Raw genomic sequence first — 17,769 nt, forward strand, 5'->3', positions numbered from 1 at the left:
GGAGGGTGAGGGGGGATCCTGGGGGGCTCTGGGGATATTTGGGGGGCTGCGGTGGGGGGGGGAGCCGGGAGAGATCGGAGGGGACGTGAAGGGACAAGGGGGGGCACTGGGGGGGGACTGATGGACCGAGGGGGGGTCAGTGGGTCCGGGGGGGTCAGTGGGTCCGGGGGGGGGGTCAGTGGGTCCGGGGGGTGTCAGTGGGTCCCGGGGGGTCAGTGGGTCCCGGGGGGGTCAGTGGGTCCGGGGGGGTCAGTGGGTCCCGGGGGGTCAGTGGGTCCGGGGGGGTCAGTGGGTCCCGGGGGGGGTCAGTGGGTCCGGGGGGGGTCAGTGGGTCCCGGGGGGGTCAGTGGGTCCGGGGGGGGTCAGTGGGTCCCGGGGGGTCAGTGGGTCCCGGGGGGTCAGTGGGTCCGGGGGGGGGTCAGTGGGTCCGGGGGGGTCAGTGGGTCCGGGGGGGGGTCAGTGGGTCCGGGGGGGGTCAGTGGGTCTGGGGGGGGTCAGTGGGTCCGGGGGGGGTCAGTGGGTCCTGGGGGGTCAGTGGGTCCCGGGGGGGGTCAGTGGGTCCGGGGGGGGTCAGTGGGTCCGGGGGGGTCAGTGGGTCCGGGGGGTGTCAGTGGGTCCGGGGGGGTCAGTGGGTCCGGGGGAGGGTCAGTGGGTCCGGGGGGGTCAGTGGGTCCGGGGGGGGGTCAGTGGGTCCGGGGGGGTCAGTGGGTCCGGGGGGGGGGTCAGTGGGTCCGGGGGGGGTCAGTGGGTCCGGGGGGGGGTCAGTGGGTCCCGGGAGCCGTCGGGGATCCCGGGGGGGCACTGGGGGGGGGTTTCAATGAGCCCCAGAACGGGCGGGGCCGTTCCCGCCAAATCTCCCCCTCAGCCGTTCCCGCCCAAACCGCGGCGCGCGCCAGGCCACGCCCCCTAACGCGTTAACCACGCCCGTCACCGCGGGACCACGCCCCCTGAAGCTAGGCCACGCTCCTCCGCGCTTTACGGCTTTTTCCCCACTCACCCTCCCCTTTACTCAGCGGCGCTTTACGGCCGTGTTGGTGTTTTACGACTGCACCGGCAGCGTTGTGCGGGTGCGGGCCCGGGGGGGCCCCGGGGGGCGATTTTGGGGTCCCGGGGGGCGATTTTGGGGGTCCCGAGAGGAATTCGGGGCTGCGGCAAACCTTGAAAAGCGGTGGGGGAGCTCTGGGGGTGGTCGTTTCCATATAAACCCCTCCTAACCCACTGCAGGAGCCATGGCCGCGGCCGAGCGGGACCCGCACGGGGAGGGCGAGGAGGAGGAGGAGGGAGAAGAAGAAGAAAAAGAGGAAGAAAAGGAGGAAGAAGAGGAAGATCCCGAGGCTTCCCCCGCTGAAGAAACCCCCTCCGACCCCCCAGCGAAGCCGGTGGTCCCGGGGGTCCTTTATTTATCCTTCCTCCCGCCGGGATTCGGGCCCCGGCAGGCGCGGGCGCTGCTGCGGCCTCACGGGGAGCTGGGCCGGGTGTTCTTCCAGCCCCGCGGTGAGTTCGGGGGTCCTGGGGGATTCTCCGGGGGTCTTCCCACAGAAATTGGGGTCCTGGAGGGGGTCAGGGCCCCAGGAATTGGGGTGTGGGGGTCCCTGGGGGGGGTCAGGAGGTCCCTGGGGGGGGTCAGAGCCCCAAAATTGGGGTCTGGGGGATCCTGGGTGGGTCTGGGAGTCCCTGGGGGAGGGTCAGGGGGTCCCTGGGGGAAGTCAGAGCCCCAAAATTGGGGTGTGGGAGTCCCTGGGAGAGGGTCAGGGGGGTCCTGGGGGGTCAGAGCCCCAAAATTTGGGTCTGGGGGATCCTGGGGGGGTCAGGGAGTCCCTGGGGGAGAGTCAGGGGGGGCCTGGGGGAAGTCAGAGCCCCAAAATTGGGGTGTGGGAGTCCCTGGGAGAGGGTCAGGGGGGTCCTGGGGGGGTCAGAGCCCCAGAAATTTGGGTCTGGGGGATCCTGGGGGGTCAGGGGGGTCCTGGGGGGGGTCAGAGTCCAAGAAACTGGGGTCAGGGGGGGCCTGACCTCCCCTAACGGCCCCCTGCCCGCCCCTTTCCCCGCCCCCTTCCCCGCCCCTTTCCCCGCCCCTTTCCCCGCAGGCGGTTCCGTTCGGCGCCGCCGGCACCGCCCCGGCGGTTCCCCGGGCGCGGCTTTCGCCGAGGGTTGGGTGGAATTCCGGGACAAACGAGCGGCCAAACGAGCGGCCAAAATCCTGCACGGGGCCCCCATGGCCCCCCGGCCCCGCAGCCCCTTCCGCCACCACTGCTGGAGCATCAAGGTGGGCGCGCCTGGAGGGTCCAGGACCGTGTTAGGGGGGCTTGGATCCCTTTTTGAGGGGTCCTGGAGGGTCCAGGACCGTGTTAGGGGGGCTTGGATCCCTTTTTGAGGGGTCCTGGAGGGTCCAGGACCGTGTTAGGGGGGCTTGGATCCCTTTTTGGGGGGTCCTGGAGGGTCCAGGACCGTGTTAGAGGGGCTTGGATCCCTTTTTGAGGGGTCCTGGAGGGTCCAGGACCGTGTTAGGGGGGCTTGTGTTAGGGGGGCTTGGATCCCTTTTTGGGGGGTCCTGGAGGGTCCAGGGACCGTGTTAGGGGGGTTTGGATCCCTTTTTGGGGGGTCCTGGAGGGTCCAGGACCGTGTTAGAGGGGCTTGAATCCCTTTTTGGGGGGTCCTGGAGGTTCCAGGACCGTGTTAGGGGGGTTTGAATTCCTTTTTGGGGGGTCCTGGAGGGTCCAGGACCGTCGTAGGGGGCTTGGATCCCTTTTGGGGGGTCCTGGATGGTCCAGGACCGTGTTAGGGGGCTTGGATCCTTTTTGGGGGTCCTGGAGGGTCCAGGACCGTGTTAGGGGGGTTTGAATCCTTTTTGGGGGGTCCTGGAGGGTCCAGGACCGTGTTAGGGGGGCTTGGATCCCTTTTTGGGGGGTCCTGGAGGGTCCAGGACCATCGTAGGGGGGCTTGGATCCCTTTTTTGGGGGGTCCCACACCTTGGATCCTTCATAGGAACCACCTGGGTCTTTTTTTGGGGGAGGGTCTCAGATGTTTTTAACCATTGTTGGGTGGTCCTGGTTTAGGGTTCAGGGGGTCGCTGGGAGGGATTGGGCACACCTGACCCAGCAGCTGAGGGGGGGAGCAGGGGGGGTTTAACCCACCCCAAACCTCTCAGTGTGAGGTGGTTCTGACGTCATTTCGGGGTCCCCTCACCTGTCCCCTCCCCCCCCCAGTACCTGCCCGGCTTCGGTGGCCTCACCTGAGCGAGCGGCTCAGCTACGAGCGCCAGGTGAGGGCGCAGCGCCTGCGGGCCGAGGTGGCCCAGGCCAAACGGGAGGGCGGCTTCTACGCCCGCCACGCCCAAAAAGCCGCCAAAGAGCCCCCCAAAAACTCCGGAGACCCCTCGAAAGCTCCCCCGAGTTGGGGGTTCACCCAAAGACCCACCGAGGAGGAGATTTGGGGGCGCAAAGCTCGGCCCCCCCCGGCGGAGCCCCCGACGCGGCTGCTGGAGAAGGTAGTTTGGGGGAGGGAGGTTGAGACCCTCCTCAAATTTTGGGGGCCGGGACCCCTCGGGATATCGATCTCCTCTTCGAGGACCACCACAGAAATTGTTGTATTTTTGTCCTTAAAACTTTTATTAAACTTTTAACAAAAATAATTCCTCGCGGTCTCTTTAAATTCTGCGAGGGGGTGGGCGGGGCTAAAGGGGGAGGGGGCGTGGTTATGGCTTTCGGCGCGGAACTCCCTGAAGGCGGCGCAAAGAAGGGGTGGAGGAAATGGGCGTGGCTTAAAGCAGATCAGGCCACGCCCTTTTTGTCATAAAAGGGCGTGGCCTGAAGAAGCGGCAGCAGGTGAAAAGCGCGCGTGGGTGGGCCTAGCAGAGGGGCGGGGCTTGATGCAGACACGCCCCATCCCCGCGTTTAAATCTCTACCGGGGGAGGGGAGGGCTCTTAAAGGGGCCGCGCCCCCATTTTCGGGGGGCGGTTCCAGTGTCAAAAATAGAAGCTCTGGGGGGGGGAGGGCGGGGGAGGGGCCCCAGTATGGCACTGGGGAAACTGGAGAGAACGAACGAACGAACGAACTGGGGGCCCCCCATAAACCTGATGTCCCCAAAAACCTGGGGGTGGGGGGGAGGGGGGGATCAAAAACCCCTCCCCCAAAAAAAAAAAAAAAAAAAAACAAAAAACCCCCAAACCAGGTGCTGGGCGCACCCCAAAAATCCCTGGGAAACCGAATGGGGGAGCGGGACCGAACTGGGGACTCCCCACCCCCCCTCAAAATGTCACTTCTGGGGGTCCCTCAGCCTCGGGGTGTGGCTGGGGGAGGGGCTGCCACTGTGGGGGGGAGGGGGGGTCCCCAAAATTGGGGTGTCGCCCCAAAACCCCCATAATGGGCTCCTGGATCCCCCCAAAGCTGGGGGGAATCTCCCAGTGACTCTCCGGGGGGGTGACAGTCCCACCCTGGGGACCCCCCCAGTGCCCCTCCCCCACCGGCCACACCCTCGGGCTCCATCCCAAAAATCCACTCCCCGCCCCGAAGGTGCAACACCCCAATCCCTCCTCCCCACACAGCCCCCCCGAATTTTAGTTCCCCCCCCCTCTCTCCCCACGTTTTTAGGTCCCTCGTTTTCCTCTCCCCGATTTTATTCCCCGTTTCCTTCACTCGCCCCCAATTCCAGTTTAATCATCGCTTCCCAACCTCTTCCTTCCAAAAGAAAAAAAATCCCAAAATTTTCCTTCCTGCCATCCCATTTCCTCCCCACATTTTGTCATTCCCATCCCGTCCAAATCCTTTCTCTCCCACATTTTTTCACTCCTAAAAAAACCCCAAATTTTACTTCCTTTCCCATTCACCTTCCCCATTTCCTCCCCACATTTTTTCCCTCCCTCCCCACCCCGGTATTCCCTCCTCCCCACGTTTTCCTGACGGGAAAATCCCCAAATTCCCTCCTCCCCACATATATTTCATTATCCCCCAAAAAAACCCCCAAATTTTGCTTCCTTTTCCCATTTTGCCATCCCTGTTTCCTCCCACATTTTGTCATTCCTATTCCCTCCAAATCCTTTCTCTCCCACATTTTTTCACTCCCAAAAAACCCCCAAAAACCCCAAATTTTGCTTCCTGCCATCCCCATTTCCTCCCCACATTTTGTCACTCCCATCCCATCCAAATCCTTTTTCTCCCCCTTTTAGGACTCCCAAAAACCCCAAATTCTGCTTCCTGCCATCCCCATTTCCTCCCCACATTTTGTCACTCCCATCCCATCCAAATCCTTTTTCTCCCCCTTTTAGGACTCCCAAAAACCCCCAAATTTTGCTTCCTGCCATCCCCATTTTTCACTCCCCAAACCACCCCCAAATTTTCCTTCCTTTCCCACCGACCTTCCCCGTTTCCCCCCCCTCCCATTTTTTTCCCTCCCATCCAACATTTTCCCCCCCCCCCCACAATCCATTCCCTCCCTCCCCACCCCAAACCTCCCCCCACCTCCCACCTCCCCACATTTTCCATATGAGAAACCCCCCCCCCCCAAATTCCACTCCCTCCCCTTACTCGCCAGCCACCACCCTGCAGGGCCTGCAGCACCTCCCTCCCTAACCAAGACGTGACACCGTGGGGCGGGTGGTCGAATTTGGGGTCCCGGGGGTCCCGGGCAAGGCCCGTAAGCTTCGAGATCACAAAGCAGCTCCACCAAATCCAGCACGGAGCGAAGCGGAGGACGCCTGGCCAGAACCTCGTGCCCGGGGGGAACGGGGCGACCTCGGGCCACCAAAACGCGGAAGGCCAAGGCGGGGTTGAGCAGGACGGCGGCGGCGGCCATGGGGGAGCGGGGACAGCGTTGGACCAAGCGAAGACCCCGAGTTGGGCACAGCCCGGGACCCCCGTCGGCTCCCACGACCCCCCAGTGGGCCGGCAAGGGGATTTCGGCCAGTTCCTCCAAAAAGGAGCCGGGCCACAGTTGAGGAGTTGAGGGGAGAGGGAAGGGCTGTGGGAGGGAAGGGGTTAATGAGGTGGGGGGGGTGGGGGTGGGGTTAGAGACCCCTCCCCAAAAAAACAACACCCCCCCCCCCCAGGTTCTTATTTTTAAATATTTCTGTTTCCAGACACTAAAAACGGAACGATTCTCCCCAAAAGTTCCTTCCCAGCTCAGCAGGACCCCAAAATCCCACCCCCTCCAAAAAAAGTTCCCATTTCTCAGAATCCCGTCCCCAAATCCCCCCCCAGGACACCCCGAATTCATCCAGAGCCCCCCCAGGACCCCCCCAAATCCTCCAATCCCCCCCCCACCCCCCAATCCTCTTCCTCACCACTCGGCTGCTTCCCTCCTCCTCCTCTTCCTCCTCCTCTTCCTCCTCCTCGCTCTCGTCAGCACCACCAGCTGGGGTGGGGGGGGCCGGGGGGGCACCTGGGGGTGAAGGGAGAAGTTCGGGACCCCCCCTCAAACCACAGGGACCCCTCCCTCGAAGCCGAAAAGAGGACCCCCACACCCAATGGGTTAAAAACATCTAAGACCCCCCCAAAAAAGGGACCCAGGTGGTTCCTATGAAGGATCCAAGGTGTGGGACCCCCCAAAAAAGGGATCCAAGCCCCCCTAAAATGGTTCTGGACCACCCAGGACCCCCCCGAAATGGATCCAAGCCCCCCTAAAACGGTTCTGGACCATCTGAGACCCCCCAGAAATGGATCCAAGCCCCCCTAAAATGGTTCTGGACCCCCTGAGACCCCCAAGAAGGGATCCAAGCGATTCCGATGAAGGACCCAAGGAGTGAGACCCCCAAAAGATGACACAAGCCCCCTAAAACGGCTCTGGACCATCTGAGACCCCCCCCAAAAAGGATCCAAACTCCCCTTAACACAATTCTGGACCAGCCAGGACCCCCTGAGACCCCTCAAAAAAGGGACCCAGGGGCTCCCTACGAAGGACCCAAGGTGTGGGACCCTTCCCCAACCCCTCATCCATGAAGAGTCTCAATTTCCCAGGAGCTCAAAAACCCCAGGACTCCCCAAAAAAACCCCAGGACCCCCCCAAACCCCCCCCAAACCCCCCCGTACCGGCACCAGGGAGGCGCTGGGCTGCGGCTGCTCCTGCTTCACGCGGGGGGTGGCGGCGATCAGGACCCCCAAATCCCCCGGGGGGGGCTGCAGAAAACGGGGGGAGGGGGTCAGGGGAGTTATGGGGGTCTCAGACACCCTGAGGAGGTCCAGGGGTGGGTTTTTTGGGGTTTTTTTTTGGGGGAGGGGGGTCTCACTCACTCTTTGCGGGGCCACGCTGGGCTCGGGGGGGGCTCCTTTGAGGCGGGGGGCTGAGGCGATGAGGAGCCCCAGGCGGGGGTCTTGGGGGGCAGGGGGGGTCACGGGGGGCTCCCAGGTGTCCAGGGAGGGTCCCAAACGGCCGGGGGGTCTCACCTCCAGGCGGGGGAGGGGTCCTGCCTCCTCCTCCTCCTCCTTGATGGGGCAGAGGCGCAAGGGGGGGCCCGGGTGGGGGCTGGGCTCGTTCTCAGCGCCCCCCAGCGGCTCCTCCTGGTCCTGTGAGTGAGGGGGGAGGGGCAGCCAGGTGAGACCACCCCTCCCCAGAAAAAAAAACAAGGAGCCAGGTGTGTGTAAACCCCACCCCCAGCCCATCCCCACCCCCCCAGTGGGGAACTGAGGCACGCGCACAAACCTTGGGGGGGTCACAGAGGAGGGGGAGGGGAGGGGGGGGTTGGGGACACCTGTGTCCCCTCCCCCGACGCCTGGGTCCCCCCGATGAGGTTGGGGGGGGAGGGGAGGGGTCAGTGCAAAGCAAAAGCAGCGAAGCAAAGGGTGGGGGAGGGGAGGGGAGGGGAGGGGGGGGGAGGGTCCCGTTACCTTTTGGGGGGGGCGGGGCAGGCGGCTCCGGGCGGCGGCGCGGGGGGGCCGGGGGAGCCGGCGGCGGCGGCGGGGGGGTCTGGACGGGGCGGGGAGGGGGCGGCCCCTCCAGGAGGGCCCCCAACGAGCCCCTCCCCCCACCGGCAGCAGCCGCCTCTGCGCCAGGAGAGAGACCTCAGAGGGGGGGGGCGGGAGGGGGGGATGTGGATTTGGGGGGATGTGGATTGGGGGGGGACAAATGACGCAGGGACAACCCCACCCCTCTCAAGGTGGGACCCCCCAAACCCCCCCCCCTCCCAATAAAAGGAACCCAGGGAGAGCCCCGCCCCCCTCAAAGCCAAGCCATGCAGGAAGAAGGACCCAGGCGTCCAGGAAAATCCCCGCTCCTCCCCCCCCCCAAAATAAAAACCGAAAACAACACCCAGGTGTCCAGGTACCCACCCCCCCCTCCCACCCCAAACTGGTCCGAACTGGGCTGCCCCCAGCGCCGTGCCTCAGTTTTCCCCAGGCAAAGGAATCGGGGCGCTGCTGGGGGGATGGCCGGGGGGCTTTACCGGGAGGCACTGGGAGGGGGGGCGGGGAGGGGGAACCCACCATGGCGCAGCGCAGGCACTGCCTCCAGCGGCACTTCTGACGCTTGAGGTTCTGCCCCCCGAACTTGGGCTTGTCCCGGCAGAAGTCGCAGCTGCCGCAGTCGGCCGGGCGCCGGCAGGCCGAGCACACCCCGCAGCGCCGGCTGGCCCGGCTGCGCGCCCCCCGCTGCCGGCAGAGAGCGAGGGGAGGGGAGGGTGGGGTGTCACTCCCTCAAATGTCCCCCCCGCCCATTAAGGGAGGGGTGTTAGTGCGGGAGCGGCTGTTAGAAGCGTTACGGTAGCTGCAGTGCTATTAGGGGAATTACGGCAGGCAAGCGGCGGCGCGTTAGGCTGAAGGTGGGAGGAGCAGCTATTAGGGGCATTACGGTACCTGGGCCCCACTATTAATGCCTTGAGTCCGGCTATTAGGAGGATTAAGGTAACCAAACCCTGCCCCGAGGGATTTTGGGGCACCTGGACCCCGATATTTGGGGCATTACGGTATCTGCACCCCACTACTGGTACTCTGGGTCTGGCTATTAGGATTATTAGGGTAACCAAACCCTGCCCCGAGGGGTTTTGGGGCACCTGGGCCCCGAAATTTGGAGCATTACGGTACCTGGGCCCCGATATTTGGGGCTTTACGGTACCTGGGCCCCGATATTTGGAGCATTACGGCCCCTGCACCCCATTATTGTAGGGCCTGAGCCCCAATATTAGCAGCCTGCACAGCTTTTAGGGAATTTACGGTACCGGCAGCCCAATACCGCCCCTTTCACAAGCCCTTCTATTATGGGATTTACGGCTCCTCCCTGCCCCTAATAGCTGCTCTGGAGGGGGCGTGGTGAAGGGTGGAGGGGCGGGGCTAAGACACGGGGGGGTGTGGCCAGGGCCTGTCACTCACCCCGCGGGGCCCGGGGGGCTTCGGGGGTCGTCCAGGCTTCTTCTTCTCCTTCCCTTTGGTCAGCGACTTCTGGGAGGGTGGGGAGGGGGGGGTCAGTGGGGAGGGGGCTGGGGGGGCCCAGGTGTGTCCAGGTGTGCCCAGGTGTGTCCAGGTGCACCCAGGTGTGCCCAGGTGTGTCCAGGTGTGCCCAGGTGCGCCCCACTCACTCTGTGCCTGGTGCTGGAGGTGTCGCTGGGCTCTCGCTCCACGGGGGGCTTCCATTTCTGGGGGGGGGGGAGGGGGAGAAAAAAAATGGGGGAGAGTGAGGAGGGGGCACCCTGGGGTCCCCACCCATCCCCCCAGAACACCGCGGGGGTCCCACACTCACCTCCGTCAGCAGCCGGGGGCTCGGGGTCTTCTTGGCACCCTGGTTTTCTGGGGGGGGGGACACAGAGTGAGGGGGGTCAGCAGGGGACACAGGGGTGGGGGGACACCCTAAGGTGACACCAGGGGGGGACACAGGGGTGGGGGGACACCCCAGGGTGACACTCTGGGGGGACAGTCCCACCTTGGGGCGCAGACAGCGGCGCCGCAGGCAGCGCCACTGGCGCTTGAGGCCGGCTGCAGGCGGCGCAGGCAGATGCAGCAGCTGCCGCAGTCCTCGGTGCTCAGGCAGCCGGCGCAGGAGCCGCAGCCCAGACCCTGCGGGGACAACGGGGACAAACGTGGGATAATGGGGGGAAATGTGGGATAACGGGAAATGTGGGATAATGGGGGGAAATGTGGGATAACGGGGAAATGTGGGATAACGGGAAATGTGGGATAACGTAGGGAAATATGGGATAATGTGAGATATTATGGAAAACGTGGGGAAATATAGGATAACGGGAAATAGAGAGAGGACTACAGCGACGTGAGGGGGGTGACAACACCCGGGGGGTGCTGGTGACACCAGGGGGTGACAGTTACCCCCAGAGTGGTGACAACTCCCCAGGAGGGCGACAGTGACACCGAGGGTACGACAGAGTTATGGGGGGTGACAGTGACGCCAAGAGCGGTTACAGTGACACCCAGAGGGGTGACAGTGACCCCCAGGGCGGTGACACCCCCGGGGAGGTGACAATACCTTCTTGACGATGCGCAGGCAGCGGCGCAGGAGGCACTTGGGGGCGCGGGCCGGGCCCCCCGGGGGCGCTGCGGGCGCAGGCGCTGCAGATGCCGCAGTCCTCGGGGATCAGACACGCCTGGCACGAGCCACAGCCCACCCGCTGCGGGGACACGGGGTCAGCGGGGGTGCCCAAAACCCCCCGAGGGATGGGGGGACACCCAGGGGTGGGATTTGTCTCCCGGAGGGTTTTGGGGACACCCAGGGGTGGGATTTGTCTCCCGGAGGGTTTTGGGGACACCCAGGGGTGGATTTACCCTCCGGAGGATTTTGGGGACACCCAGGGGTGGGATTTGTCTCCCGGAGGGTTTTGGGGACACCCAGGGGTGGGATTTTACCCCTCCTGAGGGTTTTGGGGACACCCAGGGGTGGGATTTACCCTCCGGAGGATTTTGGGGACACCCAGGGGTGGGATTTGTCTCCCGGAGGGTTTTGGGGACACCCAGGGGTTGGGATTTACCCTCCTGAGGGTTTTGGGGACACCCAGGGGTGGGATTTCACCCCCCGAGGGTTTTGGGGACACCCAGGGGTGGGATTTCACCCCCACTGAGGGTTTTGGGGACACCCAGGGGTGGGATTTCACCCCCTGAGGGTTTTGGGGACACCCAGGGGTGGGATTTACCCTCCTGAGGGTTTTGGGGACACCCAGGGGTGGGATTTCCCTCCCGAGAGTTTTGGGGACACCCAGGGGTGGGATTTCACCCCCTGAGGGTTTTGGGGACACCCAGGGGTGGGATTTACCCTCCTGAGGGTTTTGGGGACACCCAGGGGTGGGATTTCACCCCCTGAGGGTTTTGGGGACACCCAGGGGTGGGATTTCACCCCCTGAGGGTTTTGGGGACACCCAGGGGTGGGATTTACCCTCCTGAGGGTTTTGGGGACACCCAGGGGTGGGATTTCACCCCCTGAGGGTTTTGGGGACACCCAGGGGTGGGATTTCACCCCCCGAGGGTTTTGGGGACACCCAGGGGTGGGATTTCCCTCCCGAGGGTTTTGGGGACACCCAGGGGTGGGATTTCACCCCCTGAGGGTTTTGGGGACACCCAGGGGTGGGATTTCCCTCCCGAGGGTTTTGGGGTACCTTGTAGTATCGCTGCTCACGGTTGAAGTCTCGTCTCTGGGCTGGGGGGGGGAGATGAAGGAAAGGGGGTCAAGGTCACCCCAAATTTCCTGGGGTCTCCCCCTGAGTGCCCCCTCCCCAAATCCTTCAGCCTCTCCAGGTTCCTTTCCCCCCCCTCCCCCCACCTCAGAATGGCCCAAATTTCCCCCAAAAGAGGGAAAAGGAGGAGAGGAAGAAACAGGGAGAAGAGGAACGGGAAGTTTCAGAGGAATAAAATGATGGTTCTGGGGTTGAAACAAGCCAGGGAATGATGATGATGATGATGGTGATGATGATGGTGATGAGGATGATGGTGAGGATGGGGGAGAGGGAAAACCTCAGGGAATGGAGGACAAGAAGAGCAGGAAAATGAGGAAGAGGGTGGAACAGAAAAAGACTGAGGGAAGGGAGGGGAAAAAGGGAGAGAAAGAGAATGAGGAGGAGGAAAAGGAGGTGCACAGAGAGGAGGAGGAGGAGGAAAAGGAGGAGGAGGAAGAGTGGGACAAGGAAGAGGAGGAGGAAGAGAAGGAGGAGGAGCAGGAGGAGGAGGAAGAAGAGAAGGAACAAGAGAATGAGGAGGAAGAAGAGAAGGAAAAGGAACAAGAAGAGAAAGAGAAGGAGGAGGAAAGAAGAAAAGGGAAGAGGAGGAGAAGGAGGAAGAAGAGGAGCACAGAGAGGAGGAGGAGAAAAAGGAGGGGAGGAAGAGCGGGAGGAGGAAGAGGAGCAGGAAGAAGAAGAAGAGAAGGAAGAGGAGGGAAGAGGAAAGAAGAGAAGAAGGAGGAGGAGCAGGAAGAGCAAGAGGAGGAAGAGGAAGAAGAGTAGGAGGAAGAAGAGGAGGAAGAGGAGGAAGAAGAAAAGGAGAAGGAGGAGGAGGAGTAGGAAGAAGAGGAAGAGGAGGAGCAGGAGGAGGAGGAGCAGGGCACCGAGGCCGAAGCTCACCCACGGCAGTCGGGGCAGAGCCAGCGGCAGCGGCGCTGGGGGGGCAGCGACACCCCCGGGAAGAGGCTCTGGCAGCCGGCACACAGCCTGCGGGGAGGGGGGGGACACATTTGGGGGGGTCCAGGGGGACCCCAAAGCCCCCCAGGGATCCCACAACCCCCCTGAGGGAACCCCTCTGCCCTGAATTCCTTCCCAGGGACCCCTTAAACTCCTCCCAGGGACCCCAATCTGTCTGTTCTGGGGTCACCCCCCAGCTCCTGGGACCCTCTCTCCACCTGGGGGGACCCCCCAAACTTCCCCCAGGGACCCCCCAAACTCCTCCCAGGGACCCCAATCTGTCTGTTTCTGGGGTCACCCCCAGCTCCTGAGACCCCCTCCCCACCTGGGGGACCCCCAAACTTTCCCCCAGGGACCCCCAAACTTCCCCCAGGGACCCCAATCTGTTTGTTCTGGGGTCACCCCCCAGTTCCTGGGACCCCCTCCCCACCTGGGGGACCCCCAAACTTCCCCCAGGGACCCCCCAAACTCCTCCCAGGGACCCCAATCTGTCTGTTCTGGGGTCACCCCCAGTTCTGGGACCCCCTCCCCACCTGGGGGACCCCCACGACCCCCCAAACTCCCCCCACTTACGCCACCACCCCATCCTGAGGGGGCTCCAGGGGCGGCCGCTTCCGGGTTCTGCGGAGTGGGGTGGGGCTCCGGAGGGGGCGTGACCACGACGGGAGAGGGCGTGGCCTCGACAGAAGGAGGCGCGGCCTGAGCGACCAGCGCCTGGACAGGAGGAGGCGGGGCTTCGATGGGAACGGGCGGGGGGCTCCTGTTTAAGGGGGCGTGGTTTCCTCTGTCTCGGTCACGCCCACCTCCTCCTCCTCCTCCTCCTCCTCCTGTTTGATGATTTTGGGGGGTTCCGGGAGGCGCCATTTGGGGGCTTTTCCTGGTCTGAAAGGCAGAAAACAGGGTGATGAAAGGTGGAAGGAGAACCCCTCCCCACTCCTCCCCAAAATTCAGGGGGTTGGCTGCAATCTGGGGGGATTTGACCCCAAATTTGAAAGCTCTCCAAGTGACCTTGGGGTGGTTGGACTCCAAATTTGGGGTCAAATCACCACGAAACCAGCAAATTTGGGGGTAAAACATCCCCCCAAAAAACCCCAAAACCCCCAAGATGACCAAATTCAGGATCCCTCAAACCCCTGAGACTCCAAAACCCCCCGTTTCTGCTCCCCCCTCTCCCAATTTCGGATCTCCTCGTTCCCCTCACTCTGAGAAACCCCTTTAGCCCCAGCTCTTTATTCCACTCCAAATTCCTTTCTCGTTATGGGGCTCCCCCCACCCCCGCAGCTTTCCCTCCCCAGGGGGGTTTTTTTTTGGGATTTCTGTGCCCCCTTCCCCGTTTTTTTTCCCCCTCCCCCGGTTTTTTTCCCCCCTCCCCGATACCCGGGTGGGGCTGGGCCGCTCCTGCCCCGATTTGAAGTCGAAGTTGCTGAGGTCGTGGCCGGGGCCCAGGAACCGCCGCAGCTCGATCTTACTGCGGAATTTCTGCCCTGTGGGGCTGCCGGGAAGGGGGGCTCGGGTTACAAAGGGGGGGCGGGCTAAAATTTTGGGAAAAGGGACCCCAAAAATCCGGGAAAGGCAGCCCAAAATCCCTGGGAAAAGGAGGAGACCCAAAACTCCAGGGAAGGGAGCTCAAAAATCCTGAGGAAGGGACCTCGAAATCCTGAGGAAAGAGACCCAAAACCCAGGAAAAGAGACTCAAAATCCTGGGAAAGGGACCCCCAAAAATCCCAAGGAAGGGACCCCAAAATTGCGGGGAGGGGGACTCCAAAAATCCCGGGAAAGGGACCCCAAAATTCCAGGGAAGGGGACCCAAAACCCCTGGGAAAGAGACCCCAAAAACATCCCAGGAAAGGGACCCAAAACATCCCAGGGAAGGAGCCCAAAATCCTGGGAAAAGGACCCCAAAAATCCAAGGAAAGGGACCCAAAATCTCGGGAAAGGGACTCAAAATGGCAGGGAAGGGAGCCTTAAAAATCCAGGGGAAGGGACCCAAAAAAATCCCAGGAAAGAGACCCCAAAAATCCCAGGAAAGGGATCCAAAAAATCCCAGGAAAGGGACCCAAAAATCCTGGGGAAAGGGATGCAAAACCCAGGGGAGGGGACTCCAAAATCGTGAGGAAGGGACCCAAAATGCCAGGAAAGGGACTCAAAATTCCAGGGAAGGCACCAAAAATCCCAAAAAAGGGACCCAAAATCCCAGGAAAAGGGACTCAAAACCCCAGGGAGGTTGGCCTCAAAAATCCTGGAGAAGGGACCCAAAAATCCTGGAAAGAAATCCCAAAATCCCGGGGGTGTCACTGACCCTGAGAGAGCCCCTCAAATGCCAAAGCAAAACAGTGAGAGAACGAAAAGGGGGGGGGAGACACCAGAGCTCAAGAAACCCCAAAAACTCCCCCTGCAACCTCAAAAAAGCCCTCCCCGAGTCCCAAAACAGCCCGAAAAATTCCGAGGGCACCGAAAATATTTGGGGAAAGAAGCACTGAAGTAACTCCGGGAGGAGATGAGAGGCTCTCAAACAGAAATGGGGCTGGGGGGCTCAGGGTGAGAACCCCCCATGGATGTGGGGTGAGGTTTAGGAAGGGGAAAGGGTGGAACCGGTGCTGTGAGGGGGTTTTTTTTGGGGGGGGGTTTTTTGGAGGGAGGGAAGGGGCACCTCCTGTAGTAGGTGTCGCTGCGGCCGCTGGTGGCCCCGGATTCCGAAAAGCTTCGCGGCGTTGCCAGCCCGGCCCCCAGCGCCGGGCACTCGGCCCAGCCCTCGGCCATCCTGCGGGGGGGGCTGAGAAGAGCCCGCGGAAAAGGGTGAGGGAGAGGGGGGGTCAGCATCGGCTCCAGGTAGGGAAAACATCCCCCCTCCCCCCCCCCCCCAAAAAAAAATCCCCCCCCAAAAAAAAACATCCTCTCCCAAAAAAACCCATCTCTCTCCCAAAAAAAAAACCATCCTCTCCCAAAAAAACCCCATCCTCTCCCAAAAAAAACCATCCCCCACCCCCCCCAAAAAAACATCCCCCCCCCAAAAAATCCTCTCCCCAAAAAAAACCATCCTCTCCCAAAAAAAAATCATCCCCACCCCCCCAAAAAAAATCCTCTCCCCAAAAAAACCATCCTCTCCCAAAAAAAAATCATCCCCCACCCCCCCAAAAAAATCCTCTCCCAAAAAAAATCATCCCCCACCCCCCCCAAAAAATCATCCCCTCCCCAAAAAACCATCCTCTCCCAAAAAAAAATCCTCTCCCAAAAAAACCATCCCCCACCCCCCCCAAAAAAACATCCCCCCCCCAAAAAATCCTCTCCCCAAAAAAAACCATCCTCTCCCAAAAAAAAACCATCCCCCAACCCCCCCAAAAAAACATCCCCTCCCCAAAAAACCATCCTCTCCCAAAAAAAATCATCCCCCACCCCCCCAAAAAAATCATCCCCCCCCAAAAAACCATCCTCTCCCAAAAAAAAAAACCATCCTCTCCCAAAAAAAACCATCCCCCACCCCCTCAAAAAATCATCCTCTCACCAAAAAAACCATCCCCCACCCCCCCCAAAAAACAGCCTCCAAAAAACCAGCCCCGCCCACGTGAGCCCGTCCTCCCCTCCCCCCCACCCCAAAGTTCCCCTCCCCCCACACACAAACACAGCTCTAAGTCCGCCCCTCCCCCCACCCCCGCATGGACACCCCCCGAAAGTTCTCCCCCGAGCGGCACTTTGCCCTCAGAAATAACCCCGAAATTCACCCTCGCCCTCACAAATCACCTTGAGACGGCTTTTTTTCCCCCTCAAAAATAACCCCCAAAAGCGCACCTTCCCCTCATAAACTGCCCCTCTCCCTCACAAAAAAAAACCCCAAACTGCCCCTTCTCCTCAGAAATAACCCCAAAAAACACCCTCACCCTCACAAATTATCCTTAAACAGCCCCTTTTCCTCGGAAATAACCCCAAAACTGCCTCTTCCCCTCACAAAGTGCTCCCAAATTCCCCTTGCTCCTCACAAACAGCCCCCAAAATCCCTTTTCCCCCCTCACAAAACTGCCCCTAAACTCCTCCTCGCCCTCAAAAAACAACCCCCAAACCATCTTCCTCTTCATTAAACTGCCCCTTCCCCTCAAAAATAACCCCCAAAACTGCCCCTTTTCCTCATAAATAACCCTCGAACTGCCCCTCCCCCTCAAAAATAACCCCCCAAAACTGCCCCTTCCCCTCAAAAATAACCCCCAAAACTGCCCCTTTTCCTCACAAATAACCCCCCAAACTGCCCCTCCCCCTCAAAAATAACCCCCCAACTGCCCCTTTTCCTCACAAATAACCCCCGAACTGCTCCTTTTCCTCACAAATAATCCCCAAACTGCCCCTTTTCCTCATAAATAACCCCCGAACTAGCCCCTCCCCCTCAAAAATAACCCCCCCAACTGCCCCTTTTCCTCATAAATAACCCCCGAACTGCCCCTCCCCCTCACAAATAACCCCCCAAACTGCCCCTTTTCCTCACAAATAATCCCCCAACTGCCCTTTTCCTCACAAATAACCCCCAAACTGCCCCTTTTCCTCACAAATAACCCTCGAACTGCCCCTCCCTCTCACAAATAACCCCCCAAACTGCCCCTTTTCCTCACAAATAACCCCCCGAACTGCCCCTTTTCCTCACAAATAACCCCCAAAACTGCCCCTTTTCCTCACAAATAATCCCCAAACTGCCCCTTTTCCTCACAAATAACCCCCAAAACTGCCCCTTTTCCTCACAAATAACCCCCAAACTGCCCCTTTTCCTCACAAATAATCCCCAAACTGCCCCTTTTCCTCACAAATAACCCCCCAAACTGCCCCTCCCCCTCACAAATAACCCCCCAAACTGCCCCTCCCCTCACACAAATAACCCCCCAACTGCCCCTTTTCCTCACAAATAACCCCCGAACCCTCGCCCTCCCCCTCACAAATAACCCCCCAAACTGCCCCTTTTCCTCATAAATAACCCCGAACTGCCCCTTTTCCTCACAAATAACCCCCCAACTGCCCCTTCCCCGCCATAACCGGCCCCAAACTCCCCCTCCCCCCCTTCCCCCCCTCACGCTCCCTTCCCCTCACAAACCCGCTCCTCGCCCCGCTCCCGGCCGAGTCTCCCCGCCCGGTTCCCCTCACGTTCCCCGCGGGGTCCCGCGGCTCCCCGGGGCAGCCCCTCACCGTTCCCATCCGCCCCCGCCTGTGGGCAGCTCTTCCTCTCCGCCCTCCTCTTCCTCCCTCCCTCCTCTTCCTCGCGGCG

The 17,769-nt window shown here is 61.4% G+C and overlaps 3 protein-coding genes across 3 annotated transcripts in view; 1 reads left to right on the forward strand and 2 right to left on the reverse strand.

Annotated features, from left to right (window-relative positions):
• The window catches only part of LOC136305864 (metabotropic glutamate receptor 6-like), a 20,038-nt gene extending 14,681 nt beyond the window's left edge, over positions 1 to 5,357 (reverse strand). The window contains exon 1 of the mRNA XM_066209182.1: positions 4,702 to 5,357. Within this exon, the coding sequence (XP_066065279.1) occupies positions 4,702 to 4,734 (33 nt within the window). The 5' untranslated portion in view covers positions 4,735 to 5,357. The remainder of the gene's footprint in view (positions 1 to 4,701) is intronic.
• ABT1 (activator of basal transcription 1) lies at positions 986 to 3,619 on the forward strand. Its single transcript, XM_066209186.1, is given in 5 exon segments — positions 986 to 1,067; positions 1,225 to 1,494; positions 2,085 to 2,263; positions 3,204 to 3,216; positions 3,219 to 3,619. Coding segments are annotated over 4 exon segments (858 nt in total). The 5' UTR covers positions 986 to 1,067; positions 1,225 to 1,229.
• On the reverse strand, positions 4,780 to 17,723 carry LOC136305869 (methyl-CpG-binding domain protein 1-like). The gene is given in 19 exon segments (XM_066209188.1): positions 4,780 to 4,785; positions 5,455 to 5,953; positions 6,276 to 6,373; positions 7,021 to 7,107; positions 7,222 to 7,494; positions 8,410 to 8,574; positions 9,292 to 9,360; positions 9,498 to 9,554; positions 9,659 to 9,903; positions 9,906 to 9,972; positions 10,397 to 10,454; positions 10,456 to 10,538; positions 11,517 to 11,557; positions 12,475 to 12,560; positions 13,104 to 13,291; positions 13,293 to 13,412; positions 13,908 to 14,022; positions 15,181 to 15,302; positions 17,691 to 17,723. Coding segments are annotated over 19 exon segments (2,388 nt in total). The 5' UTR covers positions 17,700 to 17,723.
• Between the last annotated feature and the right edge of the window lie 46 nt (positions 17,724 to 17,769).

This window comes from Chamaea fasciata, unplaced genomic scaffold (genome assembly GCF_029207755.1).
Source record: "Chamaea fasciata isolate MVZ Bird 193981 ecotype frontalis unplaced genomic scaffold, bChaFas1.0.hap1 SCAF_726, whole genome shotgun sequence".
Taxonomy (NCBI): Eukaryota; Metazoa; Chordata; class Aves; order Passeriformes; family Sylviidae; genus Chamaea; species Chamaea fasciata.